The 18,598-nt window shown below is 35.0% G+C and overlaps 1 protein-coding gene across 2 annotated transcripts in view; it reads right to left on the bottom strand.

Moving 5' to 3' along the window:
- The window catches only part of Spt6 (transcription elongation factor Spt6), a 55,069-nt gene that overhangs the window by 3,333 nt on the left and 33,138 nt on the right, over positions 1-18,598 (bottom strand). For both annotated transcript variants that reach the window (XM_071586677.1, XM_071586678.1), the window contains 12 exons: positions 17,386-17,523; positions 15,314-15,481; positions 15,027-15,154; positions 11,699-11,900; positions 11,183-11,357; positions 9,305-9,426; positions 6,450-6,697; positions 6,147-6,351; positions 5,037-5,151; positions 4,416-4,612; positions 3,175-3,433; positions 2,035-2,192 (listed from right to left, as the gene is read on the bottom strand). In XM_071586677.1, the coding sequence (XP_071442778.1) occupies positions 2,035-2,192; positions 3,175-3,433; positions 4,416-4,612; positions 5,037-5,151; positions 6,147-6,351; positions 6,450-6,697; positions 9,305-9,426; positions 11,183-11,357; positions 11,699-11,900; positions 15,027-15,154; positions 15,314-15,481; positions 17,386-17,523 (2,115 nt within the window). The remainder of the gene's footprint in view (positions 1-2,034; positions 2,193-3,174; positions 3,434-4,415; positions 4,613-5,036; positions 5,152-6,146; positions 6,352-6,449; positions 6,698-9,304; positions 9,427-11,182; positions 11,358-11,698; positions 11,901-15,026; positions 15,155-15,313; positions 15,482-17,385; positions 17,524-18,598) is intronic.

Below are 18,598 nucleotides of genomic sequence, written 5' to 3'. Positions count from 1 at the left end.
ACCAACAGCCGAGGTTGTTTGTTCCATTGGGGACAGGTGGCTAAATCTGGTAAAGGTATGATATTCCGGGAATGGGTGAAGAGAAAACCAGCATCAGCACTTGTCAACCCTTAATGTGAGTTGCCAAGGGATCCACAAGTTAACATTCCACCTGATGGATGATGTTCCGGAGAAGCCAATTTTCAATGTAGTATTACGCTGACCTCCAGCAATTGAAAAACTGAATGCTTCATATAGCAACAGCTGCTGCTGACATAATACTCAAGTTGATAAAATGAAACTTGTACCACATCTACATTACACATTAGGCTGACAATATAACTTAAAATAAAATGTTTGCCCAATAAATTATGCAACTAAAAATTTTATTATACACTTAATTGAACAGCCCCTATATTAAGGTGATATTCCATTTGCTAAGAACTCCAATTAATTGAACCAAAGTGCATGCATCCGAAATAACTGGAATGAATTGTATTTGCTTAAGTTTAGATAGTTAATTCTATTTCAACTAGATTAAAACAACATGCTGGTTATCTGGAGTGATTAAGCAGTTAACTTCTGTAAGATTAGGAGAGGTGTAAGGAGAATTTTTCAGATTACTAATGGAAGGACATGAAGTAATTGAAGAAAAACACACAGTATGAAGTAGTTTGCCAATTACATAAACAACACCTCTGAGAAATTCAATTATTTTGAATGTGCTGTTATCTCAATCACACTGAAGTTGTAACAACATGATGCTCCTTATTCAGTCATTTGATACTACCATTTACTGAATGAAGACTTAATAACAGAGATGAAGACTATAACAATGTTCCTCTTAATTAAGATTTATTCCAGACTAGTTTCAAAGCACTACATCACTTTCAAGTGAAGCTCTCACGGTACGGAGTCCAATATATATATATTAAATATAAATATTTATTTTGGTCTCACTCCCCATTACTTGAAATAACATTCAATTAAGCCATCTCTCACCTGTTGCCACAAGAAACCTATATCCACTCCCTCCATCTCCTGGCCTAACCCCATCCCTCACAACAGCAACATCTTGAAGACTAACAGCTGAACAACCGGGGTATACCCCAATGGAGGACGGACCTTTCTTCCCCCTCCCCCCATGGCCAGACCTTTCCTTGAGACCAGCCATTCACATAACGGCTTAGCCTTGAGCCAACGCAGGAGGACACCGACCAACCATTTACTACAACCGTGGAGTGAATCGAGGCTTGGAACCCGGATGATCCCCAACGAAAGAGCCTGATTGGCCAACAGACCCGGACTGACACCACAAGACACCATCCTCCTTCCCCACATACCATAGAGACATGCGATAAGGAATTCAGATAAGAGGAAAAGACCATCTCATTGCAACCAACTGGACTCTTCGTATTCCTTTGTCTTTTCCTCTTCCTCTACAAACCCTCAACTTCCACTTTTACCTGTTTTTTTCTCCCATCCCCAGAGATATAGTTTTTCTCATTTGCCTAACCCCTCCCACCACATGGAGACACCCTGGTTTCCCCACCTCCTATACATACATACATATATATATATATATATATATATATATATATATATATATATATATATATATATATATGTATATATATATATATATATATATATATATATATATATATGTATATATATGTATATATATATATATATATATGTATATATATGTATATATATATATATATGTATATATATATATATATATATGTATATATATGTATATATGTATATATATATATATGTATGTATGTATGTATGTATATATATATATATATATATATATATATATATATATATATATATATATATATATATGTATATGAAAATGATGTAGTGAATTGAAACTATTCAGGAATAAATCTTTATTAAGTTGAAAATTGTAACAGCCTTCGTCTCTGTTATTATGGAACAGTTCTACTATATCACAACTGAATCTGTAAATTATAGAATAAAGACTTCTCAAATGCATATCAAATTACAAACTAACTACTACTTATTACTGAAATTACTTACAGTATTAGCATAAGTTCCATAAGCACTGCTATAGCCAGCTGTTCCACCACCGGGCGTGTGAGGGTAATGAGGAGTATGGCTGGCAGCCTGAGATAAACTGTGTAACATGTGACTAGGTAGGTTTTGTGCCACCCTTTGAATAGTTTCAGGATTCATGTCTGGAAAAAAGTAAAATAAAATTTGATTAAAAAAATTTTACAGCCACTTTAAGGAGCCACGATGTAACAAACGTACAACCATGATTAACCTGTAATGCATGCACTAAATTCTAACCTATATGTTTCCAGAATTAATTTACAAGATTATAATTTTTTCCAGGATTTCCAGCAGCACATTGAGCACTTTCTAAGACTCAATGTTTCATTCTTCCTAATGAGCATGTCATCAGCTCCTATAAACTATGCTCAGGAAGAATGAAACTGAGTTTTTAAGAATGCATAATAAGCAAAAGGAAATCCCCACAAAAATTATTAAAAAAAACAATCCCGGTGAAAAACTTAACTTTCAAGTTAAGTATTTTCTCTATTATTCCTCTATTTTTTCCAATTCCAATACAATTTTCTTCAATTATTCCCTGTATTCTCCCAATGATTTATCGAATTAACTTTTGGATACACGTGACACTAGAGTGAACATCTGGTACAATGCAACAATTTCAAAATTGTAAAAATCTATTGCCTTGACCGCGATTTGAACCTCAGGATCCAGGTTTAAATCCTGGTCAGAGGCAAATGATTTTTACACTTTGAAATTTTTACATTGCAACGTGAATTAGCGGACATCTAGGATTTCTCACATCCCTTTGTCTGAATTTTCTTCAGTAATACAATCATTAGTCTTCTCTCCATAGGTCTTTTGCAATATTTCACTTTGGTAGCTGTCTTTGATTATTTCAAACAGGCTTTCCTTGGCTTTACCTCGAAGTACCTCTGCAATGTTTCCATTGATTTTGTCCACTCTTGAGTACCTAATATGTCTATAGACCTCTTTTGATGACTTAGTTGAAATGCAACAATTAAAATTTGTGATTTTCTGCTTAGGACACTTGAGAGATTATGCTAAGGGCCAATCCATTTACAAATTTGTGACTTTAAATATTTGTACTTATAGCATCTTAAGATATGATAGTAATGTACTCACTAGCAATGGAAATATTAGGAGTGTTCATGTAAGGAGTGGGACGGCCAGTGGAGCCACCGCCCACAGTTGTTCCACCCCTTGGAGTGCTAGGTGTTCCTGGTATGGGATCCCGGAAGTGCTCCTTAAACCAGCGGAAAAGTGATCCTAGGGAATCAAACATCTGTTGACGTAACCGGAAACCTTCAGGTGCCACAGTTACATATTCATGCCGCACCTTAACACGAGGTAGATAAGAGAGCAGGAACTTTCCAGGATATTCCTATAGAATATGCAAGTTTCAACAATCAGAAAATTGAACTTTACACCACAGAATTCTTTTTAAGCATTGCAGTTACAAAATGGATTCAAAATGTATTAAATAACAATCACACATCATACAATTGCTCTTAAGAACAAGGGCTTCCACAATGATTATTACCAAACCAAAATAACTGGTTAATTACCTACTATTCACATAACTCATCATAAGTTACTTGAAACCTTTTGTAAGTGAGATTAAATTAAACAAGCAGGCAGGGTGATAACATTAGCTAGGAATTTCATTAGTAGCCAGTATCCAAAATTAAACATACATGTATTATTTCACTGCTTCAACTTTCTAAGGTAGTTAAAGCAACATACAGAAGACTTGATCTTTACAATATAATTTAAAGTTTTTCTCTAAACTAACTGGCCATCTATTACTATTATTAACATGCTTTAAAGTACCTATGCAATCAGTACTTTCTAGGAGTCATGAGCAGAGTTTACATGATTACTATATGCATAATATTTTCAACTAATAATCTTCTACATATTTATCTACACTAAATCTGTTGAAAATATTCATAATCTTGCATATGATTGTTCAGTGTTTGACATTATACACAAACACAAGCAAAAGTACTACACGTATAGCTTAGGAATTTGGCATACAAGAAAGCTTGTATGTGCACAACAGTTGTACAACTTCCAAAAATAAATCTTCCTTTTACTGTGATTGAATTAGCTACACATTTAAGTGATTCATTTCAAAATTCTTGAAAATTGAAGCAAAATGATTCTCACATTCCTGGATTGTACATATAGAAAGGATATAACAGAGTCAAGGCCTTTGTTTATGCAACAGTCAATTGCATAGACTTTAGACACCAATAATAACTGGTCAGTGGCAATGCCCAATCACTGGAAACCCTGTTCACAAATGAACTTTACATATTTGAAAAATTTCATCAAATGTATCCTGAAAAGTGGGAACTCACTTTAGAAGCAGATATGAGATAGTGGATTTTGGACATATTTTTCCTTTTTTCATCTTTTAGATATTCTTCTGCTTTCTCCCGACTTCCTCCATCAGTATCACGATAATACCTAAATGACAGAACATCTCGGGCGTGTGCAGCCATGGGATTAACATATCGAGCAATTATTTCATCCAAGTCTTCAAACTCTTCATTTCCTTTAAAGAAAAGGAAAAGGTTGTAAGAATTGCATCATATATGTAAGCATAAATATGAAAAAGCAATTACTTAGGCTACATATTGAGGGTTGCTTTACATAGGAACACAGCATGCAGGCTCAAAGCCATAGTTTCAATAACACACTCAAAGAGAATATTGGGTGTGATTCCAATCAAATCGCAATTATATACATAAGAAGTAATTCACTTTCCAGAGAGAATACGCATCTGCATTAAAACTAAACCTGTCATAAAACCAAAGAAAATATAAAATGATTGATGATGGCCAAATATGATTTTCCCCAAAATGCTCCCTATTTGGTAAAAATGGAACTTTATTATATCTGCAACTACACCAACTCTGTTTAAAAAATTAACAAAATGCAACCTTTTATTCTAAAATTAAAATGCAATATATTTTTACCTATCCATAGCGACTGCCCAAGACTAAATGCATTTTCTTTGCCCTCTTCCCTCACATCAACATGCTGGTAAATGCCATCAGAGACTTTCCATGTCACCGTCAAATGATCAGCTCCCTTTAAAAAGAAAGGTAAAAATGCATCAGCTCATTATTACAAAAATTAAAACAACTTTGTGAGTGACATCAATCAACCTGGATCAGTCAAAATATGATAAAAATAGGTCTGGTTGCACATTTGAAATGAAATGAAACACTGCGAGAGTTCAAATTTTAAAGGACTGCATATCAATGAATGCTATAAATAACAGCTTTAATCTAATAGCAGAGATATATATGGGACATTCCAAGACATTTTGGAGCAAGGAATCAACCTCTCAGGGTTTGATGAACATCAATGGATAACTTTGCCTCGTTAATCATGAAATACCATTTCAGGAATTCGGCAAAAATTAAAAGAAAAGCATTTCCACTAGCAGATGTTCTTCATAATCACATGTGTCAGCAATGAAATTAGCTAAAAATTAATACAAAAATTTATACTCAAACTATATTCTTTGACAAGCCCAATTTTGCATTGAAAACGTTTTTGCAGTAAAAGCTGAACATTAAAAATTTTTTCAATTTTTATCACATTAATTTATTTTTCCTGATATAACCTACAACTTTAATTATATTATATAAAGTTTTGGTAGGGGTGTTATCCCATTAAGGAATATTTTTTAACAACATTTCCTTAACAAAAGCTAACTTGATACTGAATAATGCATGGCATATTACCTCCTCATCTGTCTGTCATCACCTCAGAAAATATTAGTGTTTTTAATGTTCATTTCTAAAGCCTGTTTAAATGAATGGGCTGGGATGAGCTTGCTTAAATTTATCTCCTCCATTAGGCCATCTCAAAAACCCCTCTCCATACATTCCATATACATGACTATTCTGTGGCACACTCCAAGTGCAACCCCATCATTTAATGTATTTCCAATCAGATTGCAGAAGGTCAAGATGTATTCATACTTTACATGCCCAGATACAATGATTTACAGGATTAACACAGACACTTTGTGCATTGCAAGAGAAGATTACTATTATGATCACAATGAAACTTACTTTGCTGGATGGTCTCACAATAACTTCACCTTGATCCATCTGCTCCATTATTGCTTCTGCTTCCTTATACGAAATGTTATGGAATGACGGATGAACAATCACACGCTTGATGTATGTCAGCCTTTGCTTCATTTTGTTAGCATCTTCTGAAGCCTTCTGATCTTTATCTTCTGCCTCTACATCATAAAATGGATCCTTAGGTGGCCTACACATTGAATGAGAAATAACGTGAGCAAACAGAACTATAGATACAACTGAATAAGAAATAATTGCAGCATGCCCATCATGAAAATCAAACATTACCTCCAGTCATTGTTCTTATCAGCCAAATCACTGGATTTTGATGTGCACTCAATTGAAAACCGCTCTACTTCAATTTTTGTAATGCGGCAATGGATAGTTTGCCCCCAAGTAACCCTTTCTTCTGGATTGGTTACATGCTTGTCACTTAAATTTTTGACAGGAATGTAACCAGATACACCATTGTCCAAACGTAGCCGCACTCCTGTGGCTTGTCCAGGGCAGGCTCCAGCATCAAAATGATTCCATACCTATTAATATAATTTTAACAAAATAAAATTGTTTCATGCACTAGTAACTAATTTCCTCTCATAATTTTCTGCATAAATCTAGCACTTTTTCCTCTAACTATTTCCAAAGACAATGTTGTGGAAGAGATTCCAATTTTTCCTTCATATTTTTTTGTAATGTTTGCAAAATGAACTATCCATTTAATTTGCCTTGACAAGCAACATAAAAATGGTAATTTTTATTTTTTAATTGCATATTGATGGAAATTTTAAGAAATATGAATGATAGAAGTATTTTTCAGAGAAATAAAGAAAAGTAATGAATCAAAATACCAGAAGCTGATATCATTTTGCTGAAGAGAAGTGTCTTGTTGGTTATGTGATACTGTACAAGTTAATGTTTAGAATTTACCATTTGTCCCCATTCAATGAGCCTAATGCACAAAATAAATTGAACTCGTGCTGAAATTATGTTTCCATGCAAAGTTGGTGAATTTACAATATATAAAAATATACCCTAGCAAATGAAGTAGAACCCCTGTGTCTTGGCTTCTGTATCCATGGTTTTAGTTTTTTAGGCCTCACTAGGCTTGAATATATTAAATGGAAAACTATGGACATACAGAATCATCAAGCTTCAAATATATACCATTTTAGCTGGTGGAACTTCATCCCATAGCCCACTATACTACCTTGATCAAAAAGTTCCCGGAATAACCACCGTGTGGCGCTCCCATCGTTCCGATTTGAGTTCTGTTTTTTTTGTTAAATTGGTACATCTGTTGTTGATATTCCCTTTAAATCTTAGTGTCATAACTTGACATTTGTAAAAGTTACGGTCGGTTTTCGGTATGTCCATCAGTGCTTCCTGCGATTTTTCCATTACTTCCTCTCGGCTGCTAAAACGCGTTCCCCGTAATGGTTTTTTAACTCGATTGAACAGAAAGAAGTCACAGGGAGCCAAATCAGGTGAATTCGGTGGCTGTTGGATGGTATTTGTTGCATTTTTCGTCAAAAAATTACGAATAATGATAGCACTGTGCGACGGTGCGTTATCATGGTGCAAAATCCACGAGTTTTCTGCCCACATTTCTGGTCTCTTTCGGCGAATTGCTTCACGCAAACGTCTCATAACGCCCAAATAATACTCTTTGTTTACTGTCTGGCCTTCTGGCAAAAATTCATGATGCACTACACCGTTGTAATCCATGAAAACCGTCAGCATTGCCTTCTTTTTTGACTGAAAACGACGTGGTTTTTTTTGTCTCGGCTCATTTGGTGAACGCCATTCACTTGCCTGATGTCTGGATTGCGTGTCGTACTCATAAACCCACGTCTCGTCTCCAGTAATGATCCTTTTGATGAATGTGGGATCGGATTCAGCCTCGCAAATCATGTCTTTTGCGACGTCAACACGGTCTCTTTTTTGCATGAAATTGAGGTCTTTTGGAACCAACTTTGCTGCTACACGACGGAAACCCAAATCATTAACCACAATGTCTTGGGCGGATCCATAGGCAATGTTCAAGTCCTCCGCTATTTCTCTGATGGTTAATTTGCGGTTATCGACCAACATTTCTTTTACTTTATCAATTTTTTCACCGACTTTCGATGTCGATGGTCTGCCACTGCGTTCATCATCTTCGATTGACTCACGACCACTTCTGAACCGCTCGTGCCACTGGTAAACGACCGTTTTTTTTAGAGAATCGTTGCCGAAACACTTTTCCAACATTTCCAACGTCCGTGCGCCACTAAATCCGTTTTTTACGCAAAATTTAATACAAGTTCGTTGTTGCAAATTTAAATCCATTTCTGAAATTGTAAAAAATCGCCAACACACACAGAGATAGATGTACTCTTGGCTACGTAACTTTTGCAAATGTCAAGTTATGACACTAAGATTTAAAGGGAATATCAACAACAGATGTACCAATTTAACAAAAAAAAACAGAACTCAAATCGGAACGATGGGAGCGCCACACGGTGGTTATTCCGGGAACTTTTTGATCGAGGTAGTATATACATCCAATATAGCCCTGTACATCCAATAGGCCCCTAGCTGCTTGCTATCCTTATTCATTGCACACACAATTGATATATTACTGTAAAAATTACATTTTATTTTTCCTTAAGTAGTAGTTAATGCAACGACAGTCCTACCATATTTACATTAATTGCATTTGAAAGTTTTCTTTCAGAAGTAAGGCATATCTTTTGTTTCCATAATCAATTCTTTCATTCATAATGAGTAATAATATGGAGAACATATAGCATCTTTAGTTGTACATGGCTTTAGTTCAGTCATAAAAGACATCACAATTATTATAAAAATATTACTACCTCATTGACAATGATAAAAAATATTATCCTCATTATAAACATGAAAATACAATTGGAAACTTGCATGCGACTCAGAAAATAACATGCACAGAATATTCTCATGCAAATTTAGGTTTTACATAATAATCTCACATTTCAGTGGTTTGTATTCTAGTTCTTAAGACAAATTACAGTGGCTGTGAATAAATTATGATGTTACCAAGGCGATGCCAGCATTATAAGTCATTAAACAGAATTTGAACTGAAAATTTTATAAATAGGAATGAAATGACACTTAAGTCTTACCTCAGAGAGCTCGGGAAAATCATTCTTCAAACAAAAGGGACACTGCCAAAGACCAGTCTCATCATTCCTAACAGGATTAGCTTGATCAAGCTGATCTCCCTGAGGCTTCTTGTGAGTGATTCCTATACAACACCAAAAATTACATTACATCACAAGGAAATAATTACAGCTTATGAGTCAAACATAAAAGCTCTCTTATCAATAGCAGCTTACATTAAAGTATTATTAAAGTAATTTGACAAGTGTGTGCAAATTCAAATAGGTGGCACCCCTGGTATATATCAACCCTATTTTTGGTTAATAGCATCTCTTGAAGGAACAAACACAAAGTTTTAGCCAGATGTATTACTTTTATCAGTAGCAGTATATTACTCTATGCTTTACAAATGAAGCTACACAATGGGGATTGGGACGGTGGGGGAGCTAGTGTACTGGCTTTCCACCCAGAGGAACCGGGTTCGAATTCTGGCAGCGGTAGATATTTTTCAGTGGTATCCCAATCCCTACTTCAGGTGCTTTGTGGAGGGCACTTGGAGAGAGTACGCCATCAGTCAGATGGGACGTTAAGCTGTGGATCCCTTGGCACCTTTTGTTAAGAGTAGGCTAATGCCAATGCCGGGTTTCTCTTCACCCTTCATCCTTTCTGTCCATCCCTAATGGCACAAATGACCTTAGTTGCCAGTTGCCTCCCCTAAATACTACATCTAGGAAGCTATACACGACCTGGTAGTTCTTGAATTATGCATAAAAAATTATTCCTTCAAGAGATATTGATGCATTTTCAAAACCAGTTTCTCAAACCTCGGATTATTAATTTTTGTAGTAAAATTTCAATTCTTTATGAAAAAATTTTTCCAAAAAATGTAACAGGAGCAAAAATTGCATAAGTGTTCAAAGTACCCTATTGCAGAATGATTTTGGAATTCCAGTGGCACATCAAAAATGGCATAATTCCAGTAAGGCTAAGAGAATACAAGAACCTGACTGCCACTGATATAGGACTGATTCATGACAACAGATTCTGCTGACCTCACTGGATTGGTGTCATTTACAGCATAGAGCGGACGGTCCAACACATTTCCAAAATAAGGCACTTAGAAATACTATAATGCAATTTTTGTAAATACTAAATTCTTAATATGTTCTACTTAATAAGGTTCTTATTTTCAGTTACTGAAAAATGCACACTTTTTCAAGATATATTTTTCCACAGTTAACCAGGTGTACAAGTATGAAATTTAGATTTCAGACAACAGATGATGCATCAATGCAGTTTGAATTATCAAGATTTGACACTAATGCCCTTTTGTTGTGCCATCAACAAGTGTCAGACTCGCAAGAGTGATCAATTGAAAAAGTGAGATGGGAATTGAAAAATGAGAGATGGGAAAGATTCAGAAGAACGGCAAATTGGTATCACATGAGTTGAACAACAGGCAGATGGAGAGGTGCAAAAACACATGTGAAATTTTGCTTGCACAATACAAAAGGAAGTTCTTTTTAATCATATTGTTACTGGGAATGAAAAGTGGATTTATTAAGAATCCCATGCCCAAAAAATCATGGGTATACTCAGGTGCATCATCCACATTGACCAAGACCAATTTCGCAGATAGACGTTGCTCTGTGTTCTGTGGGACCAGTATAATGTGATCTTCACAAATTACCCAAAAGATGGGAAAAACGTCTAACTAGCAACGGAGCATAATTTTAATAAAGCTCTTTTTATCATTCTTCCAAAAAAAATTTTTCTTGGAAAAAACTCACATCCATACTTGCACAGACCTTTTCTTTGTCTCTCAAGAGTGTGTAAGACATACAACATCAAAATGTCATCATCATAAACTGCTCTTTCATGGAAACTAATTTTCTACTTACCTACAACTATGGCCATTATTAATTTTCCAATGAAAAATGTTTCAGGTGTTTCTTTGGTCAGCATATCAAATAACTGCTCTGGATTAGGTGATTGATAAGGGCTTCGCAGATCCTTATACCTGTGGTTGAGTTCAGCACGTATGTCATACAGGCAGATACTTTTATTACCAAATCCCTTTAAAAAAATTGATAGAACAATTTAATCACAATTTATTATTGACAACACTTTATGATCCCTTTCTCTATTAGTAAAATTGAAAAATAGATAAGGAAAAAAATTAAAACTGAATTCTGAAAACACCCTATACACACACATTTTTTTGTACATTTATTTTATTCATAATTTATTTTTTTCGGCATGGAATGCATTATCATATTTTATATTAATTTATATGCAAAAAGTTGTTTCACTAAACGAGTGTTTCACTTAAGAGAAAGATCGCAGAACCAATTATGCTTGCTGTATGAGGTTCCACTATAGTTACAATCATCAAATGTATGGGAAATTTTCAATACCTGTCTTTCCAACTCTTCAGCAAAGGCATCTAAGTCAAGATCCTTGAGTCTCTCTGGAGCTTCTAAAATCTCCTCCAGAGCTCCTGCAGGGTTTGCATCCTCATCATCATACTCCAGGGCATCCACAGCCATCTTGCGGGCCCATTCATATGTCTCTGGGTGAACACGAGATCCATCTAAAACTTCTACATAGGCTTCAGTGCTGCTCAAAAAGAAAAGTAATTATGGAAGAATTCATTTTCAAATAGCTCAAAAATATCAATGATAAGCATAGCATCATTTTAATATTTCATGAGTCTTTCAGTTTGCTCTTACTTATACACTTGATAGTCTTGTTTTTTAATAATGACAAATTTAAAGAATTAGTACCTTTTATTAAATGGTTTGAATGTGAATAGCAAATTTTTAGGTACCCCAAAAGAATACTTTTATTGAGCGAAGTGAATTGCAAAAATTTAAGAATCAAATTTGGCTAGCAGGAAAAAGTCAAATCATATACATATATATTTAATATCACAGGCAAGAGACATTTCATGGGAGTATTTTTTGAAAATATTGTTTTATCATAATTTTTTTTAAATCAAGCATCAAAGCGTTAAAATATCTTGAATATTTTGCCTAATGTAATTTGAAATAAAAACTCAAATCTAATTCAATTCATGCTTTTTATTGCATATATTTTGAATCAGCATGCAAATTTAACCAACTTAAGTACATGTGCAGGATCACCAGTAATTACCATATTTTCCCATCAATAATGTGCCAGTAATCTACAGGTATACAAAAATGTTCAAATGATGGCAAAAATGATGATGCACATTATGTAATGAAAATTGAAAAAATTGAAACATTTACATACCTATGCACACAAAAATTTAAAGAAGAGTCTTGTGAAAATAAATTACTCTGGAAGCATGACTTTCTAATGGCATTCCATATTATACATATGCACATGTATATACAGATGCACGGCATCTACACACCTTCAGGATAACTATAACTACAAAATTCTGGGAGCACATTATACATAAGATGCATGTTATTGATGGGAAAATATGGTAGACTGTTTCTGATCCCAGGTTTTCAAGGATAAATATTTGTTTTTCATAGTTTTGTGCTAATATTTTTACCACTTTGTTTTCACAATGAAATCAAATGGGTACAACTAAATTTATATGAGTATATATTTTAGCATTTTCCCAAGTAGAAAAAATATTCACGAGTAGATAATTAAACAAAAGATAATTTAAAAGGTTGATTGGTTGCCTAAATAAAAATTATGTTCATGGCAGAGAGATTGTCTTCCTTGTAGTTTTGGAATTCTACACTAGGAGTTTCTGAACTTATTGAGCACCTTCATTTGTAGATGAATGTCAACTGTGCCATCATACCTAATGGCATATTTTATTGCTAGCATTAAGGAAATGTAATGTAAATGACTACCGATGCAAGTTGATTACAGCCTAGAACAAGAAGTCATAATGATCTTGCTATGAACATATATTTTCTAGAGAATCCACTAATAAAAATAGAAAAATAACCAGAAATGTTTTTTATCAATCAGGAAATACTCTATATTGACTTGATAAAACGATAAAACAAACAAAAGACACTAGTATTAGTAAAACATATCAGTTCTATTATGGAATGGATTTCATTTCCTTTGGCTTTCACACTCAAATGAGTACCTAATAACTACAACTCATTTGCATTGCTACAGTACGTAGGTAGTGGTTTCATAGCATGGCACTTGGTTAGTTCAATCACTTCATAAATGCTCCTTCAATGTACACAGATGTGATAAAATTCTTTACCTTCTTGTAAAATGCTTAAAAAATTGACAGACGCTACTAAAAAATCACCAGATAAACCATTCATATTGAAGGTAAATAAAGACAATATGTTGTATTACATAGTATTATTAGCCATAACATATCTGAGCAATAAGGCTGAACAACATTGTTCATGGTTAGGGCAATGAATTTGAAAATCCACAGGTTATATAATGTCAATTCTTCAAATTTACAGTTTTCATTACCAAAATCTAGCTTTTCCCAGGACTTTTAAGGTTGGAATTCCTAGTTTTCAAGGATTCAAGGATGCTTGGCTACCCTGTAGAATACATTAGTAGCACAATTTCTTCTGCTCCATGATTCACCCAAAGCAAACATACTTACAAGCCTTCAGAATCACCGAAAATGATTTATTAAATAGTTCCATGGTGTAAATGAACAGCAATAAAATGGATATAAAATAACATCACTTGAAGCAACTTGCTTAACAATATCAGGGGATATAAAAGTTCTTTACCTGACCATGAACATCAGTAAATTCTTATTGCATTGATATATTGGACAATAATACAGAGAGTTATAAACATATCATGCATTAGGTTACTTCTGGAAACTGAAAGGTGTTTTGAGCTTTTGAAAGAAACATGACCACATAAAGAAGGGTTAAGCAGGAGTTTCATTTTAATGAGCCTATAGAAGTAAGTTTTTAGTTACAGAAACTAATCCAGGACTGTATGGTGAAATGGAGGTTAATTATGAAGGCTGACAGTTTAAACTGTGTACTAGACCCAAAATTAGATTACATTAACTCCAACAAATCTCCATCCAAGGTTTCCTCACAGGAAGCCTTATGTAGTTTGTCACAGTTCTAGTTTGGCCCTAATCTCCTACAAATTCTGACTTTTTTTAACAGCAAGGCAGTTTCAATGATATAGAAAGCTGACTCATGCGTAATTAAATTAAACATTCTATGGAATGCACTCGGAAATAAAAGTATGAGAAATTTTTCAATTAACTTCAAACTTAAGCAATAGTCAAGTGTGCACAGCTATAATAACATTGGTATGATTGAAGTCATTTTACCAATCTTAATGAATTGAAATTGAGATAATTACCAGCTTATTTTTATTTACCTTTATTAACTTCTGAAGAAAAGGCACTATCTTTTTTTTGGAAAGTTTCAGTTTTGACAAAAGTACCACTAAAATATCAGATCCTTTCTAGCATTACCCAAAACCACAGTAATTAGCACTACGGTTAGTTTTATAGGTGTGTATGGAGGTCATCTATTATTACTAAACCCAGAGGCATATGAAATTCACACATGGGGCCAGCGCCTTACTCAAGGAGATCTGGCACCCGAAAAGCTTGGATTAAGCTGTAAAGGTTTTGTCAAGATTATGTCGGAGTCCAGACAAGGTAGGCCATGGTTATTACGGCTTCACTGTATGCATAAGTATCAGCAGATTGTTTATAATGAAATGCACATATTTGGCCATACAAAAGCAATAATAAATTTAACATCATACAATTACCTGTCTCCTAAGGAATTGGTATCAATTTTAATGAATCCTGAACAATTAATGAAAGCTTTAGGTCCCATGTGGCAGACTGTAATCAACTGACTTCTATTCTCCAACCGTTGATTGGTCTGCTTCAGGGCCTGAAATATTAAAATGACTGTATTATGATAAAACCCAATCATACGCTAAGACCTGGCATATGAACATGACTAAAATAAGAATGCTATACTCAACCTACAACTATTTCCCAGCATCGCATTGTATGAGAGAGTGGCTTTTACAAACAGCTCTCAACTTACCTTGAGTAAGGCTTGTCCTTTACGTGGACCCAAACCACACACAAACTGGACTAAATTGGCAGTGTAAGGAAGTTGTACGGCAATATTAATATCCACTCCAACCTCATTTGTTCGGTTGACAAACTCGAGATTTAATGCTTCCAGCAACTCTTCCTTGGGGATGTGTTCCTGCAGAAAAGGAAATCTACTCAGGATTCCATGTGGCCAATGCCAATTAACAATTTAATTATTATATACATTACCAGATACGGTAAAGCCACAGTTTTATTTACATGGACAAACAATGCATGAATAAACACTGCCTTATTATAGAGAAAAAATCAACCATATTCAGAATCACCACACTAATAGCATTTTTTCATAGATTTTAAACACTAAAATTAGAATTTTTGGCAATTTCAATGACTTATCAGATTTTACAACACTTATACATAATTTACTGACTTCTGCAATCTCCAATCATTGAGGAAAAAGTTTGAGCTTGGGAAAGAAATGGAAACCTGATGGAGCCAAATCAGGCAAATAAGGCGGGTGCGGTAACAAGTGATATCTTAGTTCATGTATTTTTGCCATGACAATGACTCTAGTGTGTTGGCATGCATTGTCTTGATGAAAGATGACTTTCTTCCTTGCCAAACCTGGCCTTTTCACTTGTATCTTTCGTTGTAGTTGGTCCAGAAGGTTAGCGTAGTATTATCCAGTAATTGTTTGACCAAATGAAAGATAATCTATCGGGAGATTCCCTTCTGCATTCCAGAAAACTGAAGCCATCTTCTTTCTGGCCCACTGTATTGCCTTTGCTTTCTTTGATGGTGGTGAATCAACATGTTTCCATTACTTTGACTGCTGTATTTTCTCTAGGGTATAGTAGCCAACCCAATTGTCATCTGTGGCCACAATATGCCACAGAAAATCTTGTTGGTTGGTGTTAAATTGGGTCACCAATTGTCTGGAAATTTCCATTTTGATGCATTTGTGATCCTGCGTCAAGAATCGTGGAACCCATCTAGCAGATAAGTTTCTTATATCCAATTCCACTTTTAAAATGTGACATGCCAGTTCAGATGACATCACTCCAGCTTCAGCGATTTCTGGCACTTTCAGTCGACCATCCTCCATGACCATCCAATGCACTTTTTCAATGAATTCCAGGAAACTTAACTTGTTTGTCCATTTGGCAACAGTTGAATAAGAGTAGTGTGTTCTGAAAGTCTGCATGAATTCCTTTGCTTTCATACATTTCTTTAAGAAGTATTTAATCACTGCTTGAATCTCAATTTTTTCCTCTCCATAAATTCCATAAATCACTACAACAGAACAAAAACAGAATGGCATCTGAACCACAGATCTCTTGTCAGAGGACTGACATGTAATGTGCTTACTCATTAAAGATTACCTATTACTTATGAGGGAAACTCATTGTGCTAGTGCTGACATCTGGTGGTGATTCTGAGAACCTGCCAAACAACCCTTGTAGATTTGGTCTTCTCAATAAAGAAATGGTGATCTGTACAAACAAAAGCGAACCCGCCATTTCTTACTACAGAGACAGTGAGAGCATAAAGTTTAGCAGAGCTCGACAACACAACAAGGGTGGGCCCCTCCACTTTTATTGTATGGTAGGAATCTTCTCTGGTTTCATGGTAGGGCATTTTGACTTTAAATGCACAATAAAATGAATAGAATGTAATCACGAAACGCTCAAGGAACCAGTCATTAAACTGTAGATTAAAACTAATGAAAAGTGTGAGTCTCATGATACCCTTTACAAGAGTCTCTTCAGGTAGTAGTAGAGTTTTTGCTACTGTATGCAAATATCATGCTCTTTATCAGCTGGCAAAAACATTGTAGTGCATTGCCAAACCTTAAAGTCATATGATAATGGCAAACCAACCTCATAGCAATAAGCCATTGTAACCAATGGGGGGCAAAGCTCTAAAGAAAATAAACTTTTTGGACTCATGGCGGGATTGCTCTTGTCATATGTCATGTATCTTGAAAGATAATGAGATTCCTCAAATGAGAAACAATTCCCACTTTTAGCTTATGGGATTGACATCATTAATATTTACCTGGAGTGGATGATATCGCAGACACAGGATTTCTTCATCAGATGTACATAGCTGAGAGAATTCCATCAATGGATCCTGCATTCTTCTAGCAATTGATATTGCTTGTCTCAACAGCATAGGATAGTCTCTGAAGTCATTCTGTATTTTAAAAATATTCATTAATTAGTACACCCTTCTGCATGCATCACCTTATTTAATGATGAACACATTAACCGGGAGAATTTTTCCACTCTCCCAGAAAAATTAAAATATTTGGCAAAATTATATAAAATCCCTACATAGATTTAGTTAACTTGCAGCATGTACTTTATACATTTAAACTACAGTGAAATCTCTCATAATAACCACTCCTTTAGAGTGGCCACTTTTTCAAAGACCATTTTTTCCCAAGAACGAATATTATGTCAGGATGTTTAATGCATATGATAACCCTAATCAAAGATCACCCATAACCCTGACCTAAGACCACTACTTTGATAGGATTTTCCCTCTATTTGGGGACAAATGGCTGTAGTAAACTTGGATTTTCCTCAGCTTTTAGGAATCTGACCAGCCTGTCTGCACTGACCACTTCTTGGCCTTCAGAGATAAGGGACCAATGCATACAATCACTAAGGATAATGAACCTCTCTACATGGTAGGTAGCTCTCTACCTACCATGTAGAGAGGTTCATTATCCTTAGGTGGTTGGGCTTAATCCTCTCCGTCAGGGTTCTGTTAGAGTCTTTTGCTACTCCCCAAGACATTATTTACAGAGGATGAGTAAATTTTTTTGTGGAGTATGGACTGTCACGGGTGTTTTGTATTTGAATAATACACGACTGCACAAGAATGATCTACAAGTCAAAAAAATCTAGGGGTGATATAAACATTCCCATTAGTGGTGCTTTAATAAGGAAAAAAGGCCTTGGATATTGCTTTTATAATAGAAGTTGAAGGTTTCCTGGTGAGTAATGGTTGGGTTGAACAACATGTCCAGAGCATGCCCTTTCTGTGGAATTTTTCAAGTGAATGTGGCAATGTAAGTGATGAAGCATGCTGGAATTGAAAGGCTAGACTACCATCAATTATCAACAATTACAAAAGACAACATGAGGCCTGTTCAAAAGGTTCCTGAACTTTTTGAATAATGCACCTCCAGTTGGTTATTTTTTAATCCAATTGGAGGCTTTGTGTCTGCAGAAACTTCCCAAATAACCACCTTCGACCGCTT

Source organism: Hetaerina americana, unplaced genomic scaffold (genome assembly GCF_022747635.1).
Source record: "Hetaerina americana unplaced genomic scaffold, ioHetAmer1.1.p SCAF_24, whole genome shotgun sequence".
Classification (NCBI taxonomy): Eukaryota; Metazoa; Arthropoda; class Insecta; order Odonata; family Calopterygidae; genus Hetaerina; species Hetaerina americana.
Note: the sequence above shows the minus strand (reverse complement) of the source record. Positions and strands in the feature narration are given on the sequence as shown.